General features: G+C 34.4%; 2 protein-coding genes across 2 annotated transcripts; one reads left to right on the top strand and one right to left on the bottom strand.

Annotated features, from left to right (window-relative positions):
• Positions 1–6042: 6042 nt before the first annotated feature.
• LOC110096422 (transcription factor bHLH94-like) lies at positions 6043–6993 on the top strand. Its single transcript, XM_020822373.1, has 2 exons — positions 6043–6435; positions 6535–6993. The coding sequence occupies exons 1-2, from the start codon at positions 6043–6045 to the stop codon at positions 6991–6993; spliced, it is 852 nt and encodes a 283-aa protein (XP_020678032.1).
• A 9091-nt stretch (positions 6994–16084) lies between these two features.
• Positions 16085–17821, bottom strand: LOC110096429 (RING-H2 finger protein ATL52-like). Its single transcript, XM_020822380.2, has one exon. The coding sequence runs from the start codon at positions 17635–17637 to the stop codon at positions 16486–16488; it is 1152 nt and encodes a 383-aa protein (XP_020678039.1). The 5' UTR covers positions 17638–17821; the 3' UTR covers positions 16085–16485.
• Between the last annotated feature and the right edge of the window lie 1501 nt (positions 17822–19322).

Consider the following 19322-nt stretch of genomic DNA (forward strand, 5'->3'; position numbering starts at 1 on the left):
TCTCCTATCAACTAAAGTCCCTCTGATATCCGTCTCTCACCAACTACAATCCGTCAGACCACCGTCGCCCACCGACTAAGGTCCCTTCGACTTCTGACACCTAAAGAATACAGTCTATGGTCCATCGGACCTCGGTAGCCTCCAACTACGATCCCTTCGACCTCAGCCATTCTCCTACTAGAGTATCTCTGACATCGGTCACCTGCTTACTACGATCCCTCAGACCTTCGTCGCTCGCCAATTACAGTTCCTCCATCCTCTCTCACTCAACGACTAAAATCCCCCCGTCCTCCACCACCCCTGGCCATGTTATGTCCGACCTCCATTGCCCAACAACTATGGTCACTCCAACCTCCGTTGCCTGTTAACTATGGTTCATCCTAGCACCGTCGCCAGCAGATTAGGTCCCTCAAACCATACTTTCCTACCATGTACAGTCTCCCTGACCTCCATTGTCCACCGACTACGGTCCCTCTGATCTCCATCACCCGTTGTCTGCAACCACGGTCCTTTGATCTCCATTGCCCACTGACTACGGTCCCTTCGACCACCGTCGCCTGCCAACTACTATCCCACTGACCAACATTGTTAGCCAACCATGGTTCCCACGACCTCCCTTGCCAATCAATTATGGTCCATCCATCCTCCATCGCTCGCCGACCACAATCCGTCTAACCTCCTTTGCCAATAAAATATGGTCCCTCCAACCTCCATTGCCAGCCAACTACGATCCCTCCGACCACTACCGCCTGCATATTACGATCCCACTAACTAATGTCGCTCGCTGAATACGGTCCCTCCAACCACCATCCCCCGTCGATTATGCTCACTCCGACTACCGTATTCTACCGACTACCATCGCCTGCTGACTATGACTCCTTCAAACACCATCACCCACTGACTAAGGTCCCACCGACCAACGTCGCCCGCTGACTACGATCCCTTCGACCACCATCGCCTACCGACTATGGTCCATGTGGCCAATGTTGCTTGTCGACTACAATCCCTCCGAACTCCATCACCTGATTACGATTCTACTAACTAAATGAACAACACAACATTCTCTTTAGAATAGCAGTCAACTCAAACTGCGTAATATGCTTTATATGATGTACAGTGAGCCAATGCCATCCTCAAGGAAATTGCATCATTTGTAATCAACAACAAGCACTAGTTGATTTATTTAAATTGGATAAAGTCCTGTGATTTTTCACTCTTTTCAAAAATTTTCTCATAAAAATTATAGTGCAAAAATTTTCTCATAAAAATTATAGTGTCTCTTACAACTCTCGCACCACTCTTTTTATTTATGTGTGATGGATTTTCGTTGAAAGCTTAGACATTAACCTCTTTATCTCTCTTCCGTCATGAATATTTCAGAACACAACTGTTATCATGAAGAAAATAAAGTTGACTAACCCTCATACTTTCAAAATTATTTTCAAAATTTAAGTTGTAGATGATAAAAAGGATATTAACCTAAATATTTATGTGGGGCAAAAACTTTACAATAGATGTAATTATAAGATTTCAAGGGTGATCATTCATATTATAATGACTTATATTGACTTTTTTTTTCCAAATTTAGAAGATGAGAGCAGCCCAGCTTCATCTTCTTCAACCACTGACAATGAGGATATAGCCTGACAAAGTGACCAAAAGTTCAACAATAATAATATCAGCTATGTAATTAATTAGGCTCAGTAAGATTTTGGACGTTGTTCAGTGTTCTACATTCTTTTCTTGTCCTTCTGCTACTGTGCTCTTTCTTAGGATGGACGGGCCCCATTTTCTTGAGTGTAGTTAGAAAATATGCATTTTAATGTTTTTTTTTTCAATCAGTAAAAAATAAAATCTCTTAAATTAATATTAAAACTATTGGAAATTATTTTATGATCAAATTAGTTTTGAATTTGAATATTCAATTTAGTGCTGATAAAGATAGAAATATCAACCTGATTCATAGTTTTGTGAATGCCATAAAATTGACTATTGGGTACATTTTTTATAAAGCTATGTCATGCATGAGCACTAAGCATATTTTGATTGCATGAGCACTAAGCATATCATTGACAAATGTATTATGACGACTGAGCTATAGTTATTATGACTAAGAACATAAAAAATGATAGTCAAAACAAGTGAATCAATATTAAGTATGTACTTAGGCTTTGTTTGTAACGGTTTTCTTTATGCTTCTTAAAATAATTTTTTAGTATAAAAATAAAATTTTTTGTACTAGAACGTTGTAAGAAGCAGCAAGAAAGCTGCCCCAAACGAAGCCTTAGTCATAAAAAAACTTGTAGAGTGATCATGATGCGAAGCATTTTAGCTTAAGATGTTCCTTATGATATCTTATGCAGTTTGTTGCAAGTTTGTATCATGTTTTTAGAATCTTCTAGGTTTCTCTAATTGATTATTATATATAGAATGATGTAAGAATAATTGGAGTATTGATGAATATTATATATCCTCTTTTGAAGCTTTTGAAAGCTTTGTGTTTATCTTTGTTCTCTGGATTGGAATTGTCTTCTTGCTAGTTCGATTCTTCCAACGATCCACCACATCAGATCATCGAGCATTGAATTGATAATAATTGATTATTTGATTGAAAGTATGCCACCATAGTAGTTTGAGGGTCATGTTGATTCTATGGGTCTGACTATATATTTTGGTTGATTTTGTTGTACGGGTGAATATTTATATGAAACTATTTTCTTATTGTGTCGCCTTTCATATTTAATTATTTTGTTTGCACATTAATTGACATGATAAGCACAATTAAAGTTAAACTTAGAGTAAACATGAAATTATTGTAGAAATATTTTTCTATGATTCATACTTCTTTTCTACGTACAATATTATTGTTCATGAAATCAAAAGTTTTTATACGGATTAAAGAAAAATAATAGGTCAAATGAATTTTAAATGCGTTGGATTAAATATGTGACTAGTATAATATAATTTTTTTAATAATTATTCATATATTATATTCATCTTAAAATAAATTCAACATCAATTAAATTCTTCATAATCAAAATTTGATTAGAAGATTCCAAACATTTTTTTTTTCTAGAAAGAAGTCGAGCCATTGATCTCATATGTGACGTAAATATAAGTAACATCCAAATTAGGCTTAGGGAATAATTAATAATATATTAACAAATTCTTCAATATATTCAGTGTCTTCTTCAGCTCATCATCTGCCGCAATTCCCGTTATCTCATGTGATCTCTACTATCTTCTGTCTATTAATGCAAGAAATTAACGAATGTTAATGATTTTTCACAGTCACTAATCACTGAAAAATTGGTTGGGAATAACAAATTATTAATTTAATCTTCTTCTTTTTTTCAGCTCAGAAGATTAATCTTTTAAATGACAAGCAATTGAGCTTAATAATTAAATGAAAAGCCCGCATAAAATTTAGCCAATGCAGCTACCAAGTTGCCGACAATAAGCTTACAATAACATACTTAAAAGTCTTTCTTCTTTTAAGCTTCATTAGTGAAATTGAGCCAATGACCTATGCAAATTTACAAAGTTAGTTCATATCTCATTAAGGTTTCGTTCGGAACAATTTTATGACTTCTTTATATATAAAGTTACTATAGAGAAATAAAAAATAGTAAAAAATCTATCACAAACGAAGCCTAAAGAATAAATGATATGCGTATATAAGAGACGTTTTTAAATCATATTTTAACTTAATAATAAAGTAGGAATGTTTTATTAAGAACATTGAAAATTTTAGGTTTCTTTAAAACAATTTTCTTATTTCTTTCTAAAGCAACGCTTTAATATGCAAATTTCATAAAAGCGCATAGTGGTTAAAAATTATCATAACCGAAACCTTAATCTCTTCTCAATGAGATATATATATGTATTATTTTAAGAATCGGAGATATATTTGTACTGTAACTTAGAAGAATGTTTGAGAGAGAAAAATACTCTGAAGTATGTTGTTTTCTCAATAATGGATAAGATTCAAGGTTTTGGATTTCATTATAAGATATAAGATAAGGTTTCCTAAGAGCTTTGGATTCTACATCAATCAATTAAGATAATTGTGTTATAAATTACTTATAAATTACACTCACTAAAAATAACAAAATAAAATTTAGAATTCATTTTAATAAATTTCTTATAAGAATTTCATGACATAATTTTTTTTCATAATTAATCACTTTATATTAGATAAACCCTTTGATTTTATATATTAAAATTATTTTTAATTATATTTTAGGTTAAGACCTTAACAAAACAGGCTGGTTAATTAATTAGCTAATCTCTAGAACGCTAATTAACCATTGTCTGAAATGGCAAATTATAATATTAATCCAAAGATCAATGCCAGATTAATTAAAATCTTAAATTTATAGGGAGCTGTGGCCAATAATTTCTCTTCTAAAATATTCTTTAACAATATTATTATTATATGAAATTATATTCGACATCTTCAAAATTCTTGTTAATAGACATTATATTATGCTCTACTTTTGATGATAAATTTAATTCTAATAAATAATGTGCATAATTAATGGAATAGTCCACTAAGATATTTGTAACAAATTAATGCCCTTTATTTATTTCTAAGCTAAATCTGATTTAAAATCTTAAGCCCGTAATTAAACTAAACTTAATTTGGATTTTCAAGAAAGAACAAATTAATGGTAGGTTTTTTAAGCAGTTTTTAATACAATTATTTTTTTTCAAAATTTTTATACTACAAAATTACTTCAAAAAACAATAAAACATTATCCAAAACAACATATAAATTGTCATCTGTCAAACTTTTAAACTCATCCTCATAAAAATTTCATAAGAATATCTTAACACAAAATTATTTCATTATAAAATATATTTTTGATCCAACATATTTTAATAATAAAAATTTTGAATTAGGATATCACAATTAAAATTTGATTAAGATAAATTTTAAAATTATTTTAATTAATTTAACTTATAAGTATAGTATATAAAAAATAATCAAATTTTATATTACATTTATTCAAAAATAAATTCAATAATTTTAAATTTTTTCATCACAGTAATCTTATCTTGTCTATATGTGCTCGAATTTATTTATAATCCATCTTCATTCTTTCTTTATTATATTAAAAGTTTTATTAATTGTATTTTGAATATTTTTAATGTAATTTTTAGACCTAAGATATTTTACATATCCACCCTTTTCTTTTCATTTTTAATGTACTATACCGCCGGAGCTCTTCTTGCCGCTTGAAGACGCCGGAACTCTGCTGAATTTTCGGGAAACGCCAGAAATTTGCAGAACTTTATAACTTTGTGAGAAGTTGATTGTAAATTGATCGTCTTGATTTGTAAGACGGATCAACCCATGTACTTTAAACAAATACTAGTAGAACTTTGCAAATGGGATAGGCCTCGTGGTTTTTCCCCCTTTTTCAGGGGTTTTCCATGTAAAAATCTTGGTCTCTCATAAATGCTAGACCCTATCTCCTAATCTGATTGCGTACCGAATTTTCGTACAACGCTAAGACGATAAACTTTATATTTCTCTACCGCCGCGAATACTCCTGGATGCAACAAAATTATATAATTTTGATGTCAATATCCTAATATAAGTTATGGCTATATATTCTTTAAAAAAAAAAAAGATTCATCACCTTAAAAATAACATTCGTCATTTACTGAGCCGTAGATTCTTCTACGTCTTGGAGATTTTTCAGTATTCGTTTGTTCTTTTTCTTATTTTTATTTGCAATTATAATTTTTTGATTTTTTTTCTTCTTCTGTAGCTTATTTTATTGTGGGTCTTCAACCTCCGACCACATCATTCCAAAATCAGTGAAAACTAGCCTGAGCCCCCTTCTTCACATCATCATTACAATATTCCTGACCGCAGATACAGAAGGAACACCGATCGCTTAAACCTTTTCTGCCCTCAGAGTTTCCTATTAAGTCCCCTTCCCCTTTCCACTTCCTCCTCCTCCCCTTCAAACCCATTATTCTCTCAGCTTTTCTCCATAATTGAACTCTTCACATCTTCTTTGTTTCAGAATGGCTTTAGAAGCAGTCGTCTTTCCAAAAGACCCATTCACTTACTCCTCCTGCAAGGAGTTCTCCTTCTTATCAAACAGCGAACTGGACCGTTGGAACTTTGAATTTGAATTTGCTCTGCAGGAGAACAGCATGTGGAGCGTTCTCCCCCCGTCGTCGGAGCTGGTCGCCGCAGACGGTGATACCTTCAACGAGCAGAATCCGGCGGCAGCGGCAGCCATAGGAGGCGGCATCTCTAAGAAAAAGAGGCGGCGTTTAAAGCGGTGCAAGAACAAGGAGGAAGCCGAGAGCCAGAGGATGACTCACATTGCCGTCGAACGCAACCGCCGCCGCCAAATGAACGACTATCTCTCCGTACTACGATCAATCATGCCGGCTTCCTACGTCCATAAGGTTTTTTAATATTAATAAAGTTTCCCCCTTTATTTCTCTTTCTCTGTTTTAGCTTCTCGATCAGAGTATTAATTAATCAGTTTTTTTGCTTCTTATTAGAGCGACCAAGCATCCATCATTGGCGGAGCAATAAGCTATGTGAAGGAGCTTGAATATCTTCTCCAAACCTTAGAAGCTCAGAAGAAAATCAGCCACCCGTTGACTTTCCTCTCTTCTGATCAAGACAGAAATACCAACAAGATGGAAGAAATGGAGGCTATGGACGCGGCGGCGGACATAGAGGTGACGATGGTAGAGAGCCATGCCAACCTCAAGGTGTTATCGAAGAAACAGCCGAGGCAGCTGATGAAGATGGTGATTGGATTGCAGAACCTAAGTCTAACAACGCTCCATCTCAATCTGACCACCATTAACGAGATGGTTCTTTACTCTTTCAGTCTCAAGGTGACTTTTTTAAGCTCTCAATGTTATGATTTTCATGTGAACGAAGAAAAGTTTGTATCTTTTGGCGTTTTAATTCATCTTTTTGATTCATATTGTAGATTGAAGTTTGAGTAATAATAAAATTTAAAATTATTATATTTATTTTTGAATAAATGCAAAATGTAATAAATAAATAAAATTTATATTATCATAATGTGATAATAAATTTAATAATTTTAAAATTTATTCTATCAAATATTTAATTAGAATATACTGATGGAAAGTTTCCTATGGGATATTTCAAAATCCTTAAAAAATTAATTAATAGAATTTATTAAAACTTATTCTATCTCCATTTTCATGCAATTGATAAAGGCATTCATTATCATGCACGATATTCGATGCACAAATATTGGGGGTTCCCTTTTCATTAGTCAAATGATGTGCATTGTGAGTGTTTATAAATTTTGACAAAATTTATCTCTTTTTCTCGTGCCATTAAATTTATTAATTTTTGCCTTTGGGGTGGATAGTTTTTTTATTACTTTATTTTTTCAGATCTTAATTATAATTTCTTATTGATCATTGTTTTTCACTGTTTTAAAAAAAAATTCATGAAAACTGCTTTCTATAATAACTTGAAAAAATTTACTTTTTACAATACCTTTAAGAAGCAATAAAAAAAAGTTATCTCAGAGAACTTTTATCTATTAATAATTAAATTATTTTTTAATTCAAAAGGTTTGGTAGTGTAATAGTAATGCTTAATTTTTTTTTAATAAATAATAATATTTTTTTAAAAAATATGAGAAGAAGCCAATAAATATTCAAATAGCCAATCAATCAAATTTAAAAATAAGTTCCATTTTATTGCATAATTTCACATCAATGACTAGTGATGTAAATTTTTCTTATTTATTTTGTAGGGCCAAATAACCTTAAAAAAAAAAAAGAAACATACATGAACATAACAATTTGTGACTAGAACCTAGAAAAGACAACATGTAAGCTGTAGCAATACTATGTTCCTTCATGCACAAATAAACATGATTGAATGAACTTTTATTGAAGTATCCTATCATAACCAATTACTCAATCAAGAACTATCTAATAAAAAGAAAAAAAAAACTTAATTGAGCATGTTATTAGAGATAATTTTCATTAAAATAAGAAACAAAGAACTCATCTTATTCTGTGCGAACTCTAAACGTTATTCGGAGACCAATCAGAATGCATCACGTCACTTTCTGCTCGGTACCCGGCTCGTTACCGCTGACGTGGCACAATCTGGTTAGTCTCTGAACAGTGAATTACGTTCGGCGTTAGCACAGAATAATCTCTCCATAAGATGGCAGATTAGCTAGCTATAGTTGGTTGTGTGCTCGCTCCAGTACTGTAGGAGAGTTCTCTCCTCACTCAAAGACAAAAGAATGAAGACAAGGAAGATAAAGTGAAGGTGTTAAGGCAAGTAGGAATCTCTGCTCTCTTCAACCCTTCACTTGCTTCGCTGAAAGAGAATCGCTGAAACTAAAAAGGACCTTGGAATTGGGAGTAGTAGCCTTTTTATGCTGTGATGATGGGAATAGACACTGAGTTGGAAATCTACTGTGCTCCTAGCTACTCCACAGGGCTTTGAGAGTACCCCATAATAACTATAATTCATATAAAAGCTGAGACAATCGGATGGGAAAAAAATTCAAATATGAGTGAGTGTTCAACCTAAAAGGTTCACATTTTATCATGATGGAATAGGCAACGCTAGCAGCTTCTTTAGTTGATAAAGACATTTTGCTAGCTGAAGCATCTGCCTCCAATCTCCATCAATCAAAAAATGTAATTTTGTGGAGGAAAAAAATAAACTTTTTGATTGACTGAGAGTTCTTCTGTTGGTTGATGATATGAACTGCCATTTTCCCAAAAAAAAAAATATGAACTGCCACATATACAATGAGGGAATGCAGATTAAGTGACTGCTGGCTTTCCAAACATTTATCAACAAAAAAGCTTTAAGAAAACAGTAGAGAGATGAGATAGATTCCCTGATTTACAGTTGTGCAGAGAGTCACAATCAAAATGATTAAAGTAGAAACAATAATATTTTCCCTGTCATTTAGATTTTTAAAAGCCAGGAATTGTACCGAAAATAGTGTTGGTTTTTGTCATAATGCAGAGGAATAAAGTGGATGGAGAGCTGAAAATTCAAGAAATTTTCGCCACCATCCATTTCTTACAGATCTGTTCATAGTTCAGAGACCCACATGTTTCATCTGATGAGATATAAATCAAAAGAAAATTTGGATTAATGAATTCGTTTCCTCAGCTATTTTTTAGAGGACAGGAACCAGCAAGGACCGTCTTCAAAGACATATTCCTCTGTGCAAGGAATCAACTGACCTGTCATGCACACTGTGGTTCATCAATGGAGATTTCAGCTGAGAACATCAGAGCCAATTTAACTCATCAATTTGATTTCCCTTGGGAAGTCAAGGATCTTGATTCTGTCATGTGGATTCTCTGTAGTTTTCATGGCGATTACATGACTAAAATTGCACATTAGTGTAAAATTCATTTTGGTGCTCATTTGATTGCCTGAAGCTTGAAAAAATGTTCTGAAAAATGATGAAAGTTGTTTAAGTTCTTCATTTCCATCATTTGGTTTGAAGTGCAAACTAAGGCTTCGTTTGAGATGGCAATTTTTTAGTCAAGAAACAGTAAAAAGCCATCCCAAATAAAGCCTAAGCTCTGAAAAAGCAAATCACAGAAATTGTTGGTTGATCACTAACTATAATGTCATCAAAGCTAAAAAAAATCACATAATTTAAGCAGAATAAAAACTTATGATTAACCTTTGTAGTTGATCATAAATATTAGAGAGAGAAGACGGAGATGTCAGCAACATTAGAGAAAAGAAAATAAAGAAAAGGTTTATTTATTTGGTCAGAAACTGCTCGTAAAATAATAACTATTAAGATCAGAAGAATTATTGAAGATCTGCATCTGCAGATGAATCCAAGAGATCTTAATTCGGCATAAAAAAAAGAAATATAAGATTAAAAATAGAGGAAACAAACAGCCCTGAAGAAAACCATGGCCGGGCTTCATTGCAGGGAGAAACTGGATCTAGAATATATTATAAGTTGTATTTTATTTTTATTTTTTTAACAGATAAAGTTTCAATTAAACAGCAAAAACAGACAAGAAAGGGAACATCAGTCTTCATTTCCGGGTTAATGGTCGTTTAGTACGAGAAGAAGCCAACAAAGCCATTCAGATTGGAAAGTCAGACAATTGATTGATGATTAGAGCTAAAGAATTTTAATTATGAGTTGATTGATGACTTAAAGACCATGATTAGAGATAATAATGAGCCTAACTAAGAATTTAATTATGATTGATAGCTAAGAAGACTTTGCATATTCCGGATTTTCTTTCTTGCAAGAACACAGCTTGTGATTACCGGCAGGTCCAGTAATATTTCATCTTAGCTCTGTGGTCTAAAAGACCCTTTGATTTTAATTAAAGGGTTGTTTGGAGTAAACAAAGTAGGAAACAAGTAAGCAAACAAAATTGCGAAATAGAACAACAATATTTAATATGAAAAAGCCAGAAGACGGGAGAAAGCCACGAAGCTACATCACACGAACAAATTCACCATGGTAAATAGGAGAAATTATACAGATCTTCCACGCTCACACTCTCTTCACTTCACAGTTCACACTCACATCCTCCATCTTTAGATGCAGATACAAGAGAGTCCAACCCCTCAAATTGTTACAACTCTTTAAAAACAAAGATACACAAACTCAACCGACAAGGCCTCAATGTTGACTCCTGCCTCAAAACGAATCCGCAATGTTGTATTTACAATTCAGTGACGCCGAGCTCTCTGTCCTATAGGGGTTACATATGAACAAAAAAAAATTCATAGACTTCAACTCGAATCTCCAAGAAAGGGGCATGGTACCCGCCTGCGACCCCGCAACAAACTCCTCATCCAGCTCGACCAATAGAGTTGAGGTTTTAGTTAACAGTACAACCGGACTAATTGCCACAATCATATTCCAAAAAAAAAACTAACTTTAAACTTTAGTTAAAAAGTAAAGAAGACCTAAGATTCGTGAGAGCTAATAAAGTCAATCGCAACGACTATTGACTATGATACTTAAAGAAGGATAGATCATTGAGAGGTCTAAGTTGAGCTCAATATTAAAGAGGATGATATTCATCAGCACAAAGTAGAAACCACAAACAATATATTAGGAAATCAGCTGATCAACTACTAATTTTCTTGAAATATAAGATTATTCTCATATAGACCTCAAGTCCTCAACACATTCCTAATTTAGAACAATTGTACTCTATAGTTGGAAAGGCTCCGATCATATTACTTTGCTTGTTCGAAGTTCCCACACCTTATGACAAAATGCAATAGAAAATAAATGAAGATGGTCCCCTAATGATTGCTACAAGCCATGTAAATATTTCAATTTCCCTCATATTTACCCCAATTAACATATTATATGTTTCTTATCTTATTGTGAATTTTTTATCATTCTATAAAATCACCTATAACCAAAACTACAATATAGTATTTTTTTGCTTAATTATTATGTATTTCAAAACATCACAATGAGGAAGATTATTGGGCATGCTAAAGTGAAGGATAGGCTTGTCATGCTTCTTTATTTCCACCCATAATATTGAACTCATCCAATAGCATTATTGTAGGCTAAGGCAACCCTCCAAAATTCTACAATGTATAGTTCCTTGCATTTTTATGAATATAAACATTAAAAAAAAAATTAGTGTGAAATTGCAAAAAATATCATGTTATTTTCCTAAAAGTGATTCTAGATCCTTAATCATTTTATGTTAGTTTATTTTGATATTTAAGGACCCTCAAAGATCTCCAATATTTTTAGAGTTACTAGATTTATCGTTTTCATTGATGTTTGCACTTAAGTAGTACGTATATATTTCTCGATCATAAAATAAAAATCTAATGCCAACTTTTTTATTTTTTCACTACCATAATAAAACATAAATTTATTGCCAACATCAAAATATTTTAAACAAATAATGCTGATGATTATTTCAATAACATGTTATCTTCTTTCCTTCATAAAGATGATATCATTTATCAATTCTTCTATCCTAATAGACACAATAACATGAGAAAATAGAAAGAAAAAAAAAATCAATGCTGAATTCTTCTCTTGAATCAAGTATCAAATAGATAGAACTTCTACTTAGGCAATCGAATACCCTCAAGAGTGATTTGCTTTAAATCCTCTAAATTATATGGCAAAAATTTTCACCAAAAATAACTTCCTCTCAATTTTCTTCAAAAATATTTGCATGCATTTCTTATATCTATTTCCACAAATAACACAGAGGTAAACTTGATTATACAACCCTCAAATGTGTCTTTTTAAGATATTCCTTCGTCCAAAAAAGGTACAAATGTTAACACCTAATCACAAAAAATTCCTTACATGAAAGGATGCCTCCTTTAATAATTTTTTTATTTTTTTTCAATCAAACTCATTTTTAGAAAAAATTATTAGGTGTCAGATTAGAGTCTGGAGGCTAATCATGACGCATCCCATCACCCAATGCACAATATAGATGTATCACCTCTACTCTATATCACATCTCCCAGCACACAACATTTCATAATTTTTTTTCCTTCACGTAAAATCTTCATAACAAATATCTACTATTATTTCATTATAATAAAAAATATATATATATTTGAGATGCTTGAAAATAAGAATTAGAATAATTCTAAGAGATAATCTCGCTCGTAAAAAAAAATTACTTGTTAAATTACCATGAAAAAAAATGATAAAATGCAAGTGAATTTTTTCAGTAAAATATAATCAAGATGGGAGTCCAGAACGGTAAAAGTAGGGCTGCAAGCGAACGTGTTTGTTTGATAGTTAGAAAAAATTTGTTAAATATGTTCGCGAAAAAGCTCGATAAACATTAAACGAACGAACATACTGAACATGAACCGAACATGAACACTCATTAATTTAAATGAACCAAACATGAAGACAAACAATAAAGCTCGAACAAACATGAACCAAACTTGAACAAGCTGATATTAAATGAACACAAACATGAACACTCACATACTCGGCTCGGCTTGGTTCGTTTGCAGCCCTAGGTAAAAAGTACATTAATACCGATTGGATTTACATAATCCTATGAAATTGATTATCTATAAATTTTTACACCTATTACAAAATTTAATATAATTCACATGTTGATTTCTCTCCTCAAATAAAAAAAAAGGCTCTGTATAGGGTAAAATAGTCCCAGGAACATATTTTAACAGATTTATAAAAATCATTACTAAAGTTGAATACAAAATAAAGCCAATTAGATTATAACCTCATCATAAAACATTTCATTGATAATAATATTTCAATTTTCATAGCATAAGTTGACCATAAATATTACACTGATGACAATAAAGAAAAAGTCCCTCAAAAGAAGCTTTAAAAAAAATCTGAAAACAAGGAGCATGCCATAACAGAGGTGAAATTATTACGTGCGGTCATTGAATGTTGTCCGGAGGCGAATCAGGACGCTTCATATTACTTTTTTGTTGTGTACCGGTACTGTGTACTGTTATGTACCGAGTAATGTGGGGCATTTTGATTCGCCTCCGATGTATCTGAAGATTGCACGTAATAATTTCTAATAACAGATAACATCCCATATGAGTAAGCCATAACAGCATAATCAGAGAGCTGCTATTAATGAGAAATATATCAATTTGATGCCATATAATTCCACTTCCTGCTTTTCAGACTAATGGCAAATCGAATTTTTTCAACCAAAATTTTGCTATTATTAGTTTCTCATCTTAAAATTATATTGCCTTATTATATTGACTAAAATGTGGGAGAAGAAATTATTCTATGTAGAGACTAGACGTAGAACGTCATCCGAAAACCAACTAGAATGTATCATGTCAACGGTACCGAGCGGCACCAAGTAGTACCGAGCACAAAAGTGACGGGACGCATTCTAATTGATATCCAAATGACGTCCGGCTTATGCTATGAATAATTAATCATAATGTGAACAACTACAAGAAAAAAAACTATCGGTGAATAATTTTTCACATGAAACAATAAAGTTAATTTCCCTCCAAGACTTAGGGTTGATATGAGTCATTTTCTTTATAAACATAATGGGAAGGTTCACTAGTCCTTTATTTCAGATTATATATTTTTTTTAATATTTTATAAAGCTGTTGTAAGAGAAAAAAATTAAAATTATGGTAGAAAACATAAAATATTTTTAAACAGCAACAAAAATAAAGATCAAATAAAATTTATGATTAGGAATGGAAAAGGAATATCTTTTAACTTAAAATTAAATATCAAAACTGCTTTATTGGGTAACATAAAAGGTACAAATTTTTTAAGGATCTGTACTTTTGATAGCTGTTCGATTTATTTCCAGAGTTTTGAAATCAAATCTTGTTGTGCCCAACCCTTAACATTAAAAGCTTCTATGGAGCAAATCGGCAGAAACTTCTTTAAAAAAAATAAAATAAAAAACATATTTTTGTTTTATTTTCATTCGCTTGCTTACATAGAAGAAGATAGATTTTTTTTTTTTTTTGAACGGGGAGAATCGACCTGTTGCCGCGTCAGTTTATGACGTGTTTGACGATGTTCACTAATCTTCTCGGCTAACCTAGACGAGCAACTCACACCTATTACTACTCGTGGCCCGTGCTTATTGGGTCCCCCCTAGAGGGGCACTGCTGCCGCCCGAGGGAATCCGAATAAATCCATTAATTTTAAATTCATCTTAGTAAATTCTAAGAAATACAGATTTAATAAAACTTGAGCAAATTAAAATAAAAAAAGTTCGTTATGATAATTATTAAATCTTACCAAATCCAAAAAAAAATAATAGTTTTCCTATTTATTTTTAGGAATTAAAATTTATGAGAAAAAAACAACCAATAACAAAGCTAAAACTAGATTTATTAAAAAAAAGATATTTAAAATTCCCAAAAATCTATTTGGAAGCAGGGTTTTTTTAAAAAAAGTTCGTTATTTGCAAATAATTAGCATCCAACTTAGTAAAAAGTTTGTGTTCGATTGGCTCGCAAAAAAAAAAAAAAGTTTTGTTCGATTGGCCCAAAAAAAAAAAAAAAAAGCCAAATTTGACTATAACAGTTTTCTTAACAAGCCAAATTAAATAACGCACATTCGATGCTAATTTTTCACATCAAAAAAGTACATATATAATTTTTTATTATAATTTGATCAAAATCAATCAGAATGCATCACATCACGCGATACAAGCAAAAAAATAATATAACGCGTTCTGATTGGTCTTCGCCCGTCCGAAGTCGGCACAGAATATTTTTTCTAGATTAAAACCCATTGGATGGAGAAATTATTTCGTGCAAAGTCCGGACGCGAGGACTAGCTTGCGTGACTCGCGTCCAGACCCCATGTGTGCAAGCCACGTGACTTGTAAAAATCTTGTGAATAACTTATACACATGATGCGTATGATATACGAACTTTTATTCTATCCAGTGAACGTACGCAGAGGAAGTTTTGGTTTTAGGCAAAAAAGCGCTAAACCGAGTTTTTTGAAAAAAAAAGCGCTGTACCGAGTTTTTTACAGTTTTTTCAAAAAACTCGGTACAGACGCTTTTTTGTCTAAAACCGAACCTTCATCTACGTACGTTCACTGGATAGAATAAAAGTTCATGATATACACACTATGTATAAATTATGTGGCTTGTACACATTAGAGACCATGCTCCTCACGAAATAATTTCTCCATTGGATGAGATTTGATTCAACGCCAAAAGCTTACCGAACCAAACAAAGATGAGCATATGAAATCAAACACAAACACTGTGCGCCTGAACATATTTGAACACAAACCAAATCGAACAAACTCGAAAAAATACTAATGCAAACAGAAATACCAATTAAAATCGCTCAAGCTCAACTCGATTACATCCTCGTTTATCAGAATTCCGTCTAATTCTTGCCTAAAATAGGATACAAAACAGCCAGTAAATCAAATCAAGCAGCCTAAATCTACTTTTAGTCATATTTTGCAGCGATCAGACAACCCTTATCCTTTAAATCGTGCAATTGAGTGTGCAAAATTACAAGGTATAATACACTGCATTGCTACAGTAGTGAGTGAGTAGCCTACAAACTCAAAGCTGCAATAAAAAAACTTCTTTTGCCATAAAGATAGGGAACATTACAGTTTATCAGCCAAATATAGGAAGTGACTAATGATTATGAAAGACAAATAGCTATGAGGGATTGGTTAGATTTTATAACCACGCATTAAAAGCAATTCATTTGATACGCAAACAAAACTTTTGTCTTTTGTAATATCTTAATCACTCCATAGCAAGATAGGATTCCTTTTTAATCCTTCTATGCTTTTTTTGGGTGCTATGATGTTTAGAAGCAGCAAAGGGACATCACTCGATTTGCCGAGATCATCCTCCTAATCAAAGATTTTACATTGAACTAGCCCGCCGAAGTTAACAAAAGAGAGGGGAAAAGAAGAAGAATTTTTCAGGGGAAAAATAGAAGGGAAGATTCGTCGATGTTTACAATGGCAGAACAGAGTTTCGGGGACGCCCGTACCTGGGAAAGAACCACCTCGAACTTTGGCTGGAAAGAGATACATCCATTTTTGAATGTAGTTTCCGGCTCAGGTTCCCTTTCAGAAAGCCCCTAGGTTTCTCTCTATTTGCAGAAGCCATTTCCTCCTCAGCCCTACCATGCCTGATAAGCACATCTAGAGAGAAGGCATCCATCGAAACGGATCGCCTGATTGGCTGCAGATTCTCTTCTACCTCCGACGAATTAGGCGGCAGCTCTGAAGTAGAAGGCCGAGAAGACGACCCTTCACTTGGGTGGTTCATAATTCCGATCTCAAACTCCTCGTTAACGCTCTCCCATGGTAACGCCTCGATTTGCGCTGTTTCCAATGGAGAAGGGGAGCCAGTTACCGGCTCTGATGGATCTGAGGTGATCGCAGTTGCAGGAGAAGCAGGAGAAGGTGCGAGAACAGTAGCAGCCGCCGGAGAAATTATCGGAGCTCGACATAGAGGGCAGTTAACATGAGATCTGAGCCACCTATCGATGCAGGGTAGGTGAAACGCGTGGCTACACTTGGGGAGCAGGCGGATCAGCTCCCCATCATAAAACTCGCCTAGGCAAACGGAACAATCTTTACTATCGATGAGGCCGTCGCTAGATTTATAAATCCAGGAAGTGATCGACGCGATCGTGCTATCGTCAAGCCCCTGGGTTCGGATATACCATATGTGGTGCTCGATCTCGCCGCCGGGAGGGAGATCACCGCCGGTTTCGTCGTCGTTGTCGTTGACAACATCGGCGGTACCTTCCGATCCCGGTTGACGATGGTTTCGGCGAACCCGGCGGCGGAAGCGTAGGTAGGCGTACAAGGTGAGAAGGACTGCAAAGGAGCCGGCGACGGCGGATACGACAGCAATTATTAGACTTGGCGTGAGTCGATCGCGAGTGTGAAGGTTGATAGGAATTGTGGTGTCGCTGGAGTTGTCGTCCCGTGGCAAAGCAACCGGCGATAGAGGAGGGGTCGGAAAGCAGATGCCGGAGAAGCAATAGCCGATGCAGTTGAAGATGCAGTCGAGTGTGATGTTGCCGTCGAAGCTGAAGTTTCCATTAGATGTACTATTACTATCTGCAAATAAGTGAAGGCGGCGCGAAGCCATCGGATCGATTAGGGTTAGGATTTAGATGAGGCGGAGGAAGAACGGGATTTTTCTCCTCATCTTGGATTTCACCGTCGAATGAGAAATCAAGTCGAGAAGGATGGTCAAAATGTAGCAGTGTATCGCGGTACGTTACCGGATGGTGAGGGGATACGCAGTGGAATTTCCGCGTTCGGTGGCTACTCTCACCTGCAACCGGAAGTCTAAAGTAGATGTGATCGTCCGTTCATTTTATTTTAATTGCACCGAATAATTCTCACCCAACGAAAGGAAGCTGATGTGGAAAAATATTGAACTCAAAATCTGGTGCAGTCAGCTTTTGGGTGTCAATTAGATGGCCTTTGAGAAATTTTGGGGATTCGGATAAGAGCGGATCTGCTTCTCTTTGCATTAGGAAGAATGAATTGGGCCGGGCTTTATATGAAAGAAGTAAGTCCCAAGTAATGTAGCAGCTTAAGGTCGGCTGAACCAGCGAATCTGGTTAATTCTGATCCGTCTGGATTCTAACAAAATGTTTTATTCATAAGCCCAATAAATGGTTATAGCCTCTTGGTTACTAGTTTTCTTTTAGATTTGTTTTTTATTTTTTTGTTTAAAGCTGACTCGTGAGCTAAATAGAACTATATTCTATAAATGGCTCTTGAGCCCAGTTCAAATGTCTTATTTTTTAATTTATAAAATCAAAGCTATTTGTTTTCTTTTAACAATATAAATACCAACGGAAATAAAACTATTCCTAAATCTTAATTCTCTGCTTCAGTTTACGTGATAACTCCTTGAACTATTTTTTTAATCAGTTTTGAGACTTAAAATTAAATTAAGTAAACATATGAAATTAATTATGACTAACTAATTGGAGTTTATAAAATTAAAAGAGTTTTTTAATTTATAAAATCAAAGCTATTTGTTTTCTTTTAACAATATAAATACCAACGGAAATAAAACTATTCCTAAATCTTAATTCTCTGCTTCAGTTTACGTGATAACTCCTTGAACTATTTTTTTAATCAGTTTTGAGACTTAAAATTAAATTAAGTAAACATATGAAATTAATTATGACTAACTAATTGGAGTTTATAAAATTAAAAGAGTTTTATATATGAAAAGAGAAAAAAAGGTACAACTGGTTATTTGGCTTTGGTTGGTGCTAACTAGGGGTGTCAATTTCGGGTCACGGGTCGGGTTCGGGTTGAATTCGAACTGACTCGGGTTCAAACGGGTCGACCCTAACCTGACCCGGGTAGATAAAAGGGTCGGAAATTCGAACCCGGACCCGATCCGGTGGGTTGACAGGTTGACCCGACCCCACACGGCACCCGAAATGCGGGGGAGCGCGCGGGCCAGCGCTGCGAGCGAACGCGGATGCGCGGGTGTGCGGGCGTGAGCGGGCGAGCACGCGCGGGCAGCCTCGGGCGCGGGCGTTGGCGCTGGCAGGCGGGGTAGCGCGGGCAGTTCAAGTTAAAACGGGTTCGCGGGTTGATCCGGCAACCCGCTAGGTCAACCTGAACCCGACCTATTTTGAAATCGGGTCGGCCGGATTTTCTGGGTCGGGTCCGAGTCGGGTTTTCGTGTCGTGTCAAATATTGACTACTATTATCTATTGTTTTTTATTCTAAGCATAATTTTTAACTATATCTAAGCATTTTTATAATGAAATTTCTTTGATTTAGAGTGTTTTTTTTTTT

Source organism: Dendrobium catenatum, unplaced genomic scaffold (assembly GCF_001605985.2).
Source record: "Dendrobium catenatum unplaced genomic scaffold, ASM160598v2 fragScaff_scaffold_817, whole genome shotgun sequence".
Classification (NCBI taxonomy): Eukaryota; Viridiplantae; Streptophyta; class Magnoliopsida; order Asparagales; family Orchidaceae; genus Dendrobium; species Dendrobium catenatum.